Source organism: Motacilla alba, chromosome 2, assembly GCF_015832195.1.
Source record: "Motacilla alba alba isolate MOTALB_02 chromosome 2, Motacilla_alba_V1.0_pri, whole genome shotgun sequence".
NCBI lineage: Eukaryota > Metazoa > Chordata > Aves > Passeriformes > Motacillidae > Motacilla > Motacilla alba.
The window spans coordinates 142,879,555-142,894,707 of NC_052017.1; the positions used below are offsets into that span (position 1 = coordinate 142,879,555).

Sequence of the window (15,153 nt, forward strand, 5' to 3'; positions counted from 1 at the left end):
AAAGATGCCTGCTGCTATTGCTTCCAAATTCTATGGCTAAAATTGGAATTGTCTAGGTGATCTTTTCTACATCCTTCATCAATGGCAGGTGGAACTGAAAATGAACAGAGGATTCCTGCAATCACTACTGTTCAAATCTAGGCTTTGTACCTCCCAAACTAGCATGATATATAGGCCATATCAAGCAGAAAAAACATTCAACTTTCAGGTGACTCAGCCACATCAGACACTCAGATACAGAAAGAAACTAGGCTTTTTTTAATAGAAAACCATACATTTTCACATATAGACAGGTTAAGATAGCTATCTCAAAACATCTACTAAAGCATCAAATTATTTAAAAGACTTCCCAGAGATCCTGCTGTTCATAACAACTTGTTATTAAACTATTGACCCATGAACACATAATTCTTCCCACAGTTTGTGCATTATAAAATAGGACAAATTATAGCTTTGTACCTCATAGCATCATTTGAATGAAAAAAGTGAGAGAATGAAGCCTGGAAAATCTTGTGAATGGCCAATATCTAACTGGGAAATGTGAGCTACTTCTAAGGACTATGAGGGCTGAAAACAAAAAAAATATCTTTTTGAGAAAATCAGGGGTAACAAAGAAAAAAAAAAAATTTGTCTTGTTTTTTCAAATGGCTCTACAAGCAGACCATTTCTACCTTTTTTGGCTATAGCCTCACTAACCCTTGCCAAAAGCAAAATCGTAAAAAAAAAGGTCATAGTTGATGAAACGATAAAAAACAGTTAATCTCTTGGCAAGGTTAACACTGCAATGTGCTGGCAATATTTTCTGACAGTGGGAAATACACTTTGCCTTACCCAGGAATTCCACCTGACTCGAGTTTGTTTGCAATATCCACATCCCATGACCAGACATCAAACTGCCACTTTCTCAGGCCCAGCACTCCACACAGAACTGATCCAGAGTGAATCCCTATTCTCATGTCAATGTCGTGCTTTGTTCTTGATCTGACATATCTGTTAAACAAAACACAGAAGGAAAGAAAAAATATATTTCATATATTATGAAAATATATGCCACAATTTTCCATATAATTTTGAAAAGAGTATGATGTAAAATATGATGTCAGTTGGCTGTAAAGTGCAGTCTAGCCTGTAAAATGAAGAGAGAACTTTCTAAATAGCAAAGGTAGAAGCAGTGATAAAATGATTCTAAAAGCCAGGTTATCATTAAGCACTTAATTGCATGCATGGCTCAGTGGCACTCTTCTTATTTCAATCAGACAGAAAGGGAAAGATAGAGAAAAAGATGTGAAAGTATTTTGTTGGACTTATTAAGTGCTTTATCTTGGAATAATAAAAGGTTGAGGAACAGTACAGAACTGTTGGAACAATATGGAACAGTCGGGGACAATATGAACAGTTCAAGAGCAGCAACTATTTTCACCAAGCCTGTCTATTCTTTTATATTCTTGTGTATTCTTTTACTTATTTTCAATTTTTAAAAAGATGTTATTTTGATTGGGATTTTTCAGAGTTACTTTTTGTCAAATGACTATTTTCATTAGATTTGGTCAGAGCACCATTTTCTCTGTCGTGACAACTATGTGAGGTTAAAATCTGTTTTGTCCATTCTGTGGGGTGGTGGTGACCATTCCACCTCTCAAAAATAAACAAAATTTGAGCATATTTGTTAAGAGACTGCTTTTCTAGTTCTGTTTGTGTGACAATAACTGTTTGCACCAGAAATAGTATTACAGCTTGTGTTCATTAATCTTTAAATCATGTGCTCAGGATAGGAAAAACACATTGCTACTGCTGGTCTACAAACCTGCTGTGTGTCTGTAAAGGGCCTCATCTCTAGAGTCACTGAAGTCAATAGAAGCACAGCAAGATCACACTACAGAGCAGGGAAAGAATAAACAGCTCTATTTCACTGCTCTGAAGTTAACTACCCTTGCCTCAGATGCATCAGTAACGACCTTGACAGACCCTCTGCGGAGGAGAAAAGGGTAAATTGCTTTCTGCGTTCAGTACTTGAGCTTTCATTGTTGCAACGGAGCACCAGCTCAGTTTGTAAGGGAAAAAAAAAACTCAATAAAATCAAGAGTTCTAAAATGGAAACTAGTTGCACAAAAATGTGAAAAATTGAAAATAAGGAATTCATCATTTCCCTTCCCTTCATATCATGAAAAGTTGGAGAAAGGCAGGCGTATGAGAAGTGTCAGTGCAGTAGTTTGCCTACAAGACTGTTAATCACATCAGGAAGCCAACACATTTCAAGTATCTAAGAGAAAAATATTTTAAATACTAAATCGTAAAATAATAAGCAAAGAAGCTTTGCAAAGGGATTTATCTGTGTTATACTTAGAGCTTATAGTTTTCATTTACAACTTTCTTCATTGCAAGCAAGCAAGAAAGCTTGAAATATCAAAATTTTACAAAAATTACCTGTCCCTGGAAGATGGGATATGCAAAAACTCCTCCACATTGAAGCACTTTAAGTATTGTGAGAGCAACTAATAGAAATGAGACCACTGAGATTTTAATCTATTTTGAATAATTTTTGTATGCTATAAAAATATCTAAACTGACACTCATAACTGTTAGAGGAATTATCACACAACTCCTCACATGATTTTTCCCCAGTCTGTCTTTTCCTTTTGTTCAGACTAAGATAATTATTTTCATTTTATATTTGATTTCCTTATCTTGAAATAAAAGATAATTGTATTTACAGGAATAATTGAGCAAAATGCTTTTAATTGAAAAATGCAATCAATAAGAAGGACTTAAGTTTAATAAAATGTTTTACTAGCCTATATTTATGTAACCTTTATCTATACATATATAGACACACATGCTATTTTACCAATTTAATTTCTATTTGACCAACTGTCGTGTCCCGTGATGAGCAGCTGAAGGCTCTAGGTTTGTCTAGTTTAGAGAAGAGGAGGCTGAGGTGTGACCTCGTTGCTCTCTAACAGCTTCCTGAGGAGGGGAAAGGGAGAGGGAGATGCTGAGCGCTTCTCCCTGGAATCCGGCGACTGAAAGTGTGGGAATAACTCAAAGCTCCATCAGTGAATGCTCAGCTTGGACATTAAGGAACATTTCTTCACCATGACTGCAGCCAAACAGTGAAACAGGCTCTCTGCTGAGGTGGTTGATGCCCCAAGCCCATGATCAAGAGGCATTTGGACAGTGCCCTTAACATGCTTTAACTTTGGTGACCTCTGAATTGGCAGGCAGATGGACTAGATGGTCACTGAAGGCACCTTTCAACTAAAATAGCTTATTATTCTATTCTATTCTATTCTATTCTATTCTATTCTATTCTATTCTATTCTATTCTATTCATTTTGAATACTGGGTCTGCTATTTGTATCTTAGATGAGAACACACTCAGGTATCACTGGAGAGACCAGGTACAAACGGTGGTGCAGCTGAGCAATGTGCCCCTCTACTTCCAGAGTGCTCACTAAGGATTCCTGGAGTTAACTTGTCCTTTGTCATAAAAATGTGGGGATGGCCTGAGAAGGCTTTGGCATCCTCCATCAGCCACTTCTGCATTTGTCCTAAACCTCACACAGCTGTGCTGTCCACACCACCTCCTGCAGGGCACTGCAGACGCTAATCAAGGTCCTCTCCTCCTTGTCTCATCTGTCTTTCACAGTCTCCCGGCAACTCTTTATGTGCTGCTCAGGTGATACTTGATCTCAGCTCTTCATCAGCAGCCAGAGTGGATTTGGCCTCCTGCCTGCACCCTTTGGCTGAGGAACATTCTGTTTCTCTGTCTGCTGCAGTGCTGGTGCACATACAGGGCTCTGTCTTTGCATCTTCCTCTCGTCATGCACAGTAATGTGCTCCCACGTGGATAGGTGGGAAAATAATTGCAGGAGGGGACTTGATTGCATGAAGTAACAGACAGGCTGAAATATATTTATATTTCCAGCAGCCAGACTACCACATACTTTAGGAGGTCTTGTTTACATACAGGTATAGGAAAAGCAAAACCAGAAATAGCAAAGCCTGGATCACCTTCATCAAGAGTGGTAGTTTTAACTCATTCAGGAAAAAATTCTCAGAAATAATGCATGTACTAGACAAAAAAAGATGTAGAGAAAAAAAAAAAAAAGAAAAAGAGAGTCCATTTTGCAAAAGCTCAGGTATTCCACATCTAGTTCTTCTGTCTCTTAAATTCACTCAACTGTCAATGAAGCTACTAATTTAAAAAATGTATTTTCTTCAACTGCTTTACAGGCTTTCTGCAGATACATTGACAAAGTGCATGCAGGGAGATGCATTATTGATGATCTATAAAGCAGCCCTCTTTGCCTCACAAGTGCTTTGCTATCTTATCCAGGATGAGGTAACTGTGACTGGTGTTATTTTTGCCATTCATCTCATTTCAGTCTAGCCAGAGATAAAAAAATTCAATTATTTTAATTGGATCTTGGCATTTCCTCCTGGTCAGCATTCTTTGATGGGTATTTGATTTTAGTGGTGTTAATTGAAACCTTTCTTATTTTCCTGAAGAAGATGAGCCCGAAGTCAGAAATTTGCTTTTCAGCTTTTTCTGTAGCTGTCAAAAATCTGAATGCCCTGGAATTCAGGCCCTGAAGATTGAGAGTGCCAAACAGGCTGCTTCTGTGCTGGCCAGTTCAATTGTGCAAGGTTATGACTATGCTTTGAGATACTTAAAACAACACAGAATGTTTTTTCATTCTCAACAAGCCCTTTCACATCCTGTTCCAGACCATTTCTAGTAGGTAATTTGAATGCAACTGCCCAGTTTTAGAAGCAAAATTGCTTCAGAAGAGTTGAGTTGGCCAGTCTGTTCCACTTTTTCTCAGTGATGGCTAAAATTCTCTGTTGTTCAATTTACTCATCAAGACATGGTCATTATCACCCTCATGCAGGTGAAATATGAAAATCCGTGTATTCTGGTTTAAGTAAATAAGGGTTTTAGCTGACTCTGCTGAGATGGACAGGTCATCTCTTGTGTCTCCTGCTAACTGAAATGTCCTTTAAGGTTCAGTTATATAGAGAACATTTGGGTTGGATTCAACAGAATTCTGGACTTTTCCTAGAGGAATTCAAATGCTTTTTGGTGGTGACATGACAGGTTAGTAGATGAAGTGAGGCAAGTGATCTTTTCAGTGTGACTGGGAACTGTGTTGTGCCTGTGAAGGAGATAGCCATTGTTTTAGAAAAGCTAGGTAACAAGATACACTAAACTACTGAACACTTTGAACGGTACAGTGCAGGCAATGTGACTTGAGGGAGGTAACATTTGGTAGATGAACTTTACACAAGTTGAATTTACAGTTTAATGTAGATATTTTCCCAAGAAGACAATTTGAAATAGCACCAGGATGAGTTTGCCTCGGATTTAGATCTGTAATCTAATGTAGGCAGAAACTATTACCTGGAAAAGCTTCATATTGTCACACCTATCACTAAAATAACTGACATGCTCTGAGTTCAGACAGAAACTGCAGCTACCTGGGCAGAGTTAATACTGCTGCATTCCTCTTTCTTATGTCAATCTGCTCTGAGAAGCAGGAAAATAATACAGTACAAGGGACTACACACAATAATATTAGAAGTTTGCTTTTGGATTTGAAAAGTATGTTAAAAATATCTATATAATCATACATATACATATACATATGCATATAAAAGTACATGTATGCATGTTTATGTATATGTATAAGTATATGTATATGTACATGTATATGTATTTGTATATACACACAGTCCTATGCTATTTTTCCAACGTGGCCTTGACAGTGCATTCAAAGGAAAGAGGTCACAGAAGTACATGAACCCATTCATGTCTACCTGATTTAGTTCATATCATCATCCAACAGCAAAAACAGGGAAAGAAAATCTGTTCTGATGTTCTCTCCATTCAGTCTGTGGCTGAAACAGACATGTGGAGGTGACAATATGATCAAGTCTCAGTGAGAAACCTATATTCAATCTTAGAACTGTCTAAAAAGTGCTGGCTGAACTTGTGAATATGTCACAATATCCCTTTCCACTACCACACAGAAATGAAGTTAAGCCTTAGTTTTTGGGTTTGTGAATACATCCTCTCTTCTGTGAATCAGAGCTCATTGCATCATAGGAAGAGCCTTGTAGTTCATAGGAGAAACAATCTGTGGAAGGAACCAGAACTGGATGAATGATATTAGTATATAATTACTTAATTGAATAATTTATAAATAATGGAACATGAAAAAAATTCCTGTCTCTTTTACTGAGTTACTTCTTTAACAAGAATTGATCACTTCATGATTTTTGTTAATACTCAACAGATGATGATAAAAGCAGGTTTTTTGTGCTAAAAGCAGGAAATCTACCAGGGCAGTCAGTTATCTGAAACAGTTGAGTTATTTTTGGTTATGGATTTGTTTGGGTTTTTTTAGTTGTCCTTTTTTTCCCCTCTCTCATGAATTTGCCTTAATATTAGTACTTAATTACAGACTTTTAATGAAGACAAGCTGTTATCTAATTCCTGGAGTTTAGCCTATATTGCATGCTGGGACCATTTATTCTGTCATAATAGTTACTCTTTCAGATGGCTTTTAGTGGGAAACGAGCCAACAAATGAAACGACTCGGGACTCCTTGATTCACCAAACAAATATACCAGCACAAGGGTTTGTTTGAATTTCCACGGTTATATATATTGTGCCATTTCCATCATTAAAGTATGAAAGTGAGTCCTTGAGAAGCTGAGTCTCACACAATCTCCTTTCCCCTCTACTTCCAGTCACAAAGATTTTAGGAATAGATTTTAGGAATTTGAGAAAGTGATGTTATTCCCGACAGCCACTTAGCTTGGGTGATAATTGCTAAAAATTAATTATCATGAAATGATAACTGTTAAAATGAATTATCATCTCATGACTAAACATTCCTATTTCCATCATCAGTCAGTACAGACAGGCATTGATACAATAAAATTAAACAAAATGAGAGTTATTGCTGCACGTGAAAAGATGTGAATACCAGCTGAGCAAAAGAACTTCTTGTGAAGAGCTTTTCCTTCTTACTTTAATTCACATTTGCAGCTGCAGATAAACGGAATTTATGGGTCTTTGGGTTTTGCAGCACAGATGGAGTATTGATTTTTTCTCATGCCTAAATGTGGTGGAGTAAAACTACTTTACTTTGGAGTAAATATCAGATTCCATGGTATCTTCCTGTGGTTAAAAGTCACCATCAATTGTTCTCAACAGTTAAGGGAGCAAAGAACAAGAAGACAGGAATTATTGGAATAACAATAATAGTGCTTCTTTTATGGGATTTTAACAAAGCATAGTGATGCAAAAAAAGCAAAAAAAAAACACATTCCAGAGAAAATAATGATCTTGAATTATTTTGTTGAGTTCTAAACAGTTCCTTTCATCTGCAAAAAGAGTAGTGGAGCTGCAATACTCAAGCTTAAAACCAAATTGTAGACTCTCAAGTAATAATAAGTTAACAATTTAGCTGTATGGATATGAGCTGTATGAAAACACTCAAAAGTGTCTTGTGAGACAGTCTGTCCATGTAGATTTATTTTACATGTTGTGTAATGAATGGACCTGACATTCTTGTTCTATTCCCTTTGACCATGGAGACATCAAGGAAAATATAAGGAGTATTCAGCAATGGTATCCTGAGATCACAGGGGTTTTTTGGGTGCTGCCTCACCAGAAGGGTTGTACTGGTCAGTACAACATTACCTGTTGTCAACGGGGGAAAATGTTTGTCTGTATAACTTCAGTGCAGCTCTCCAACCTGAATGATGGTTTCTCATATCTGGGGTCATTTCCCTATTATTTTAGACTTAAAAAATATTTATTTTCTGAAATCTTTTGATGAAGATAAAAATTTTTCTAATCATCAAAAAGTCATTTCTGTTGCATTTTAAATATGAAACAATTCTGTGGGGAGCAATGTGATAAAAAACTCACTTTTATAAAGAGGGTATTTTTTCTAATCTTAACTGTGAGACATATATCTAATTCTTTAATTTTAATTAATAGACTGTAGATAACTCCAAGGTCTCTCAGAAATGTGAGCAGAAGTATTTCTAATATTCCATGGCAGGATTGGTCCTCCCTGTGAACTGTGTGAACACACATTAAGATAAGCAACAGAAGGCTCCTATACTCTGAAAAGAAAAGCCTGGGGGAAGAACCATCCTCATTGCATAGACAGAAAATCAGATACTGGGATTATCAAATAAATTGGGGGTAATCTGAACTGAAGTAGTCTGTGATGGATGACCCAAGTCCTGATGGACTTTGGTGTCACAGCTCTGACTGGCTGTAACTGTCATTTAGGATGCTAAAAATAAAACAATATTTCCACTGGATTGCTGCCTTCAAGACCCTGTCCATTGAAGGGCACAGGATGTTACAGACTTCCACATGTGTAAGGAGATGGAGAGAAATTTGCTGTCTTAGAAGAAAAAGGGCTTACAGTGACTTGTCTGCAGGTGGTGTTACCAAGGAAATGCAAAGATATGATGTGTGTATCCAAAAACTTTTAACAGTGCTGGTAGGGTTTTTTCATCTCTGTGTTCTCTAATTCATGTTTCACTTTCACTGTGGGGATTCCAGAAGCAAAGTATTGATTACTTTATTCAACATTTAGCCTGTGATAATTGAATCCAGCCTTCTTAGATATCACTGTTGCATAATCATTATTCAGTTACACTTTCCATTAATTAATTTTAGTAAAATTCTTTCTCTATTAAGAGCTCAGTAATGCAGCTGCAGTGTGCATTAACTGTCTCATGTATGTCATGAGACAGACCCAGATAAAAGGGCAAAGAGGTCTGGACAAGAAGCAGACAAAGAGATTGAACAGCAAAATATCCAGGGGAAAGGGAGAATGCTCATGTTAGGCAACACTATTTTAGGGAAGACAACAACAGAAAAAATATTTGAATATGATAAGCTCAGTAACCTTTTTATTGATGTGTTGTATCAGTAAAAACCCATACGTTTCTAAAAGATGAATAAAACCTCAGCCAATGTCATGGTAACTCATCGGACAAGCTCTGCAGACAGGCTGCTGAGACATGATTATTATTAATTGTAATTGCATCAAAATACAATAATATAACAGCAACATAATTATATTTAAATGATGGGAACACATTCCTTCATTAAAATACTTCCAGTGCTTGTGAATTTAAGCAAGAACCTAATTTAGCAGGTAAAATTTGTTCATCTGGAAAATCTCAGTACTTAGGAGTTTGTCTATGAGCTAGTTTCCAAGCTAAAGGATAGCCAAAGCTGTCTATTTTGTGTTTGTATTGTGGTTTAATTTTGTTAAAGGGATTATAGTAAGCAATTCAGACTCCTCCTCTTCAGTCTCCTCTTGAAATTGACAACAGTAAAAAGTGAGAACTGCCAAGAGCTGTGAAGCCTCTCAGTTGAACACACAGCTATTGTGTTACATCTCTGAAGTAGCACAGGTTAATAAAATCATTTAAGCAACTGTTCCCACGCGTTACATGGATCAAGAAAGTCCTGTCCTTTTCACAGTGGCAATGCTGAGATTTTTGGAACCAACAGAATAATTACTTGTCTAGTGATAGCGTTCTCAGGCAGCAAGCTCAGAACATTGGCAGAAACAATGGATCAGGGGGAGGAAAAGGCATTACCTGATGGTTTTGATCATGCTGAGCCCCATTTCAACACAGCAGTGTGCATGGTCCTGGCGAGGTTCTGGGAGCCCCGACACGCAGTAGTAACAATCCCCCAGGATCTTTATTCTGAGACAATGATGTTCCTACACACAAATGTATCAAAGAGAAATAAAATATTTGCATATATTTTCATAATTTTAGGGTGAAAGTCAAAGTGGTTGAAAAATTACTGTTAAAAAACCAACCAACATCCCACCTTGTTTCTGGATGTTTCCAGCTTATCATTAATATAATTGTGATTTATATCACTTTTGAAATAAAGTACCTTTACATTTGAAGAAATAAAGGCTATAGTGATTTTCATTTTATTCTAATCAGAGACATTCTTGCTGATGGGGAGAAAGGTTTTATCAGAGCTAGGTGGAACATAGGCCAAGGATTCAGAGATGCCAGCTGAGATAATGAATAACCCAATTTAGGCTATGTTCCTCCAGGGCATGTTTTCCTGCCCACTCTTTACACTGGAAATAAATGAAAAACCTCTTTCCTCCCACTGAAATCCCTTCCCACCTAAAGTTTCTGAAGTGACACTCAAGTATTCCCAACAGACATAGGAGCAGATCAAGGATCTGCATGGCAAAGATCTCAAAGAAGCTGTCCTGCATCAAGCTCATGCTGTGGAGAAATGATGTTTCTTTGGCATCCAGCTAGAGATACCCTTTACCCTAAGAGCAAATAGTGAATTTAATTTCTAAAATACATATTGACAGTATCATTACATGCTGAAACAAAATATTATTGTGTGATTTGATCATTATTTTAGAAGATCCTTTTCTAGTGAGCAGAAATACCTGAGTTGCTGCAATTTTGCAGTTCCCAGCAGACCAGCATATGAGACCAAGATTACCTGTAAATTTGCCCCATGTATTCTGCTGATTGGGCCCTCACAGGAGGCAATCAATGCACAGGAACAGAGAACATTAAAAGTTGTGGCAAGGAAGTGTTTTTATGATGGAGAGTCATTGAAATATTGAATGTAGTATTAATAATCAATCAGTAAAGGCTGCAGGAACAGACCTTTAAAAAGAAAAATTTAAGTAAGATCTAGGAGCAAATGTGAATGCTAGTTCTCCCAGGAATCAAGTATGGGTTCCCTTAAAAGTTTTGTTTAGGAAGAATGAGGGTTTGTAGTCAACCTCAGACAAGCCTTGCACAATCCTGGAGTGACACACAGAATTCACACACTTTTACCCAAATCTTTTTGAGAAGTCAGTTGAAGCCTTAAGCTGGGTAAAAGCAAGGGTAAAATCTGCTCTGGGCATGTGGCCAAAGTAAGCTGATTCACCCTAAAATCTCCTTAAACCATCAGTAGGAACTGACTGTGTTGGAAGCTTTGGTTAAGTCTCCAGCTAAAACCAGTGCTTGCCTTTTGGAGTGCAATGCCGTGGTATCCAAGTTTCACACAAAATTTCAGACTGAACTCAAGCTTCTAAAATATCAAAATTCATATGCAACTCTCCTCTTTCCTCAGCCCCTTCTTTTCAGCCCCTCTGCAGACCCACACAAGAACACTGGGAATTTTTCATATTGCTTCAAATGAAATTGTACATCCTAAACCACTCCAAAACAATTTTTTTTTTAAACAACTCCCCCTCAATGGAAAGAATTAGAGATATGATGTTACTACATTTTCCACCTATTTTTTTAACTATAAATTGAAGCTATGAAACATAAAAGTTAATTGACAAGTAGGTAGGACTCAATAGCATAAATCAGTGCATGTCAAACAGTAAGTAGGTTTCCTTAAGCTTCTCTATTCCTCATTTAGACAAAATGCAAAGAGATGAAGATATAAACCACAGATTCTAGAGTTTGGCTTTTCTAAAGGTCCCATTCAATTGATTCTTACTATAAGTGATGTTTGCTTTCACATCTAGAAATCAAAAGGATTGTGTATGATGTCATAGTTGTTTGACCAAGGTGGAATAAATCAAAAGGCAGCATTTTATTCAGAGCCACAACAAATACTTTACAAATAATAACCTTATAGTAGAATAGAGGGGGGAAAAGGGAAAAAAAGTCAATGTTTATGAAAGAAAGAACAACTGGAATAAAAGAAAGAAGAAAGATATATCTCAAGTATTATTATATATTAGTTTTTAATTACATTTTTAATTTCAACATCTATTATACCTATGTGATTATGTGGGTAACCCCTATTAAGTGAGAATTTATTTCAGTACAGTTAAAGACTGCAGTTTTCAATAGGATAAGACTTGTTTGATTCTTAAGGCTTCACTTAAACTGGCTAAAGTGTTGATTCCAGTAAATTCAGATGAGACTTATATCACCTTCCTGCATGTCTGAAATTCAGAATAAAGCAGACAACTTCAGAGGGATGTGCTTTTTGTAAGAATAAGAATCTTAATGCGTGTCAAGATCTGCTAACAAGGGTCTGATATATGCAAATGTGAGTGCATGTTTGTGTCACAAGAAATCCATTCAACTCCTCATGAATGTTTTCTTTCCCCTGTCATGTGATGTCACCTGACTCATTTGCCAAAGCTTAGGAAGTCATCTATGGAGTGCAATATCCAAGCGGAGATGACTGTGTCAGGTGTCCCTATGCCAGCGAGCAGTGGAGCCCAGGGAGAGCCAGGCAAGGCAGTCAGGGAGGCCTGGGGACAAATTCAGCCCACAGCTAAAGCTGTTGGCTGGGCTTCAGTTCAGCTGCCTGTCCCTAAACTCGCCACGTATCTGTAAAACCCTGGGTATGTGAAACACCCACACGGGACTAACAAATATGACATAAGATTTATGTTCTGTGTAACATTGCTGGGGTCAGGCAAGGTGTCTCTACTGGCACAATAAACCACAGGGAGCTTTTATATGACTCCTTGTCTTCCTATTTTTTTTTTCCTGTTAATCATATTATTATGACTGCTAAATGTGATCTGCGCTACAGCCCGACTACATTGCTTTTTCATTTTTTATTCTTCCCTAATTATTCCCATCATACTCATTTCCAAAGTAAACTATGGGCTTTTTATCACTGGAAATATTTCATCTAGAGGACGATAATTCAACGACTCTCAAGAAGGACAGGGGGCTAATGGTATCTGCCTTTGGCAGAGGCAAACTGCCTGGTCTCCTGAGATTCCCTCAAATGACTCAGTAGCTTAATCACATCTACAGTTTAGACTCAAGGCTTTGTCAGACTGGTTGTACGAGAGCATTAAGGTTAGACTCATGGACAATGTGGGCAGCCATGCTCTAGTTTTACACCAGAGACTGAGTTTTGTCAGGGCCTGCCCACTTTTCAGTGGTATAAAATGATATCAGTATCAATCAAGATTTTCCTCACACTGTAGAGCTCAAGCCCATTTCGTAAAATCATTTCACTGCAATGGTATCTAAGAGTGGCAAGCTGATATTAAATGAAAATGAATGAAAAGTCTAAAATATGTATGAAGAAACTGTAAAATGAGTAAATTATTTAATTAAGAGAAAATTGTGATACAGGAACTTTGGTACAGGAAATACTTTTCACAACTGTGTTAAATTCTTACACCATTCTGAGGCCATTATCATCTCCTCTTTAATTTATTTTATTCCACTTGCCTTTTTCATATGCAATTCTTGAAGTTGTCCTTGGGCATGTAAATGACAGCCCATATTATACAGACATTCACATCAGTATCAATCAGTCTCACACCCCTTCCAATACTCATTCTTTAATAGCATTTATTGAAGGGATCAATTAAAGTCTCAGCATGTCAGAAATAGGAGCTCTTTTCTCCCCTTATTTGCAGCTTTTCATTTGCTGCAAATGGAAGATTATGGGGCCTGATTCTGCCAAGATCAATTTAAATCAGAATTTTTACCTGGAGATATTGAACAGACTCAAACACCCAACTATTTTTAATAATAATTCGAGATTAATTCAGTGGCAATTGATAAGAAACCTTTTTCCAATTCACTTAAATCCAGAGAAAAAGAAAATATGGGGATCTTTCATAAATAATTACCTTGTATGTGGTGAATGATTTATGTTTGAGCTTATTAAATATACCCCTGGTGACTGGAAAGGAAGCAAAGCAAATTGGCATAAGGTGGAGCTGCAAAAATGAGTTTCCCAAATATCAAGTTACTGAAAGACACAGTCAGAGACTTCATTAATATTTCTTGTTTCCTTGAGCTAAATTTCTGACAAGGGAAAAAAAGTGATTTTGTTTTATAAGCTATGCCACATTTTCAATTCTGCCAGTGCTGAATTAATCATGTCACTAGTTTTGAAGGGAACCCCATAGGATAGTGAGACCACAGAAAATCCAAAATTTTTGTGCAATTTTCATAATTTCAAGCTCAAAGTTTAAAACATTTGGGATGAAAAATAACTGCAACTGAACTACAGAAAAAAGAGAAGTCATACACATAGTCTTTTTTTAAAAGGCAGCCAGAGTGGGAGGAGGAAGGGACTTGGCCTTCGTGCACAATAGCTCAGTTCCTGAAACATGTGCCAAAGGCAGAGGAAACCTGGATACACCTCATTTCTCAGCATGAATGGGGGCTAGGCCAAAGCTCTTAATCAGCAGTCTGTTTTAGGGCGGGTTGGTGAGAGAGCTCCATCCAAATTCCTTCTCTTGCAGCTCTGTCACTTTGGAAAACAGAACTGGGACCTTGAGAGAGCCAGATGGAGGGGGGTTCTCAAGCCTAGTCATGTAGACAAAAAAGAGGACTAGATATGGTACACAGTTACAAAGATTGTTTCTAATTTTTACACACACAAAGGGAAAAAAATGGCAGTCTTTCTTTTGCCTGAATATATAAGCATGGCATTATATTAAACAATTTCTACATATTTTAACATACTGTATAAAGAATGTTTTGGTGGGTTTTTTTTTTTGTTTTTTGGTTTGTTTTTTTTTTTTCTTTAGAATAACCTATAATGGGTCAGTTACAATTTCTCAGTGCTGCCAGAAAAAAATTAAGTTTGAGGTCTCTCATGTTGCAGAAGGAATTGAGGCACGATGGTGAATGAGTTTTGTAATTTATTATATCAACAGCTTTGTTCCTTGACATATTGTAGAAGAATACTGTTGTGACTGTTGTGTCTGGTGAGCAATTTGCCTTGGCAGCTTGTTAATTAGAAGACTATGCTTTAAGTGATTTCAGGGACAGAAATTTCCATGAGAAAGATTCAAGGTGTTCTTTTCTAGCTAAGGCAGGAACAATTCTGAATGAAAATTTTGCCCCTTAGGAGTTTCTAGAACTTAATTGCTGCAAGTACATGGGACAGTGGTCAACAACATCAGAACATGAGCCAGGGTGTGCCCAGGTGGCCAAGAAAGAGGTTGTAGCCAGGTAGGGTCAGTCTCTTCTCCCAAGTAATAAGAGACAGGAACAGAAGAAATGGCCTCCAGTTGCACAGTGGAGATTTAGATTGGATATTAGGTAAAATGTATTCATCTAAAGGGTTGCCAACATTGGAACAGGCTGCTTGGGAAAGAGGTTGAGGTGTCA

The 15,153-nt window shown here is 37.2% G+C and overlaps 1 protein-coding gene across 2 annotated transcripts in view; it reads right to left on the reverse strand.

The window, feature by feature from the left end:
* ADCY8 (adenylate cyclase 8) overlaps positions 1-15,153 on the reverse strand; it is a 116,889-nt gene that overhangs the window by 45,369 nt on the left and 56,367 nt on the right. For both annotated transcript variants that reach the window (XM_038127809.1, XM_038127810.1), the window contains exons 5-6: positions 9,646-9,773; positions 832-990 (exon numbers count right to left, since the gene is read on the reverse strand). In XM_038127809.1, coding sequence (XP_037983737.1) covers positions 832-990; positions 9,646-9,773 — 287 coding nt within the window. The remainder of the gene's footprint in view (positions 1-831; positions 991-9,645; positions 9,774-15,153) is intronic.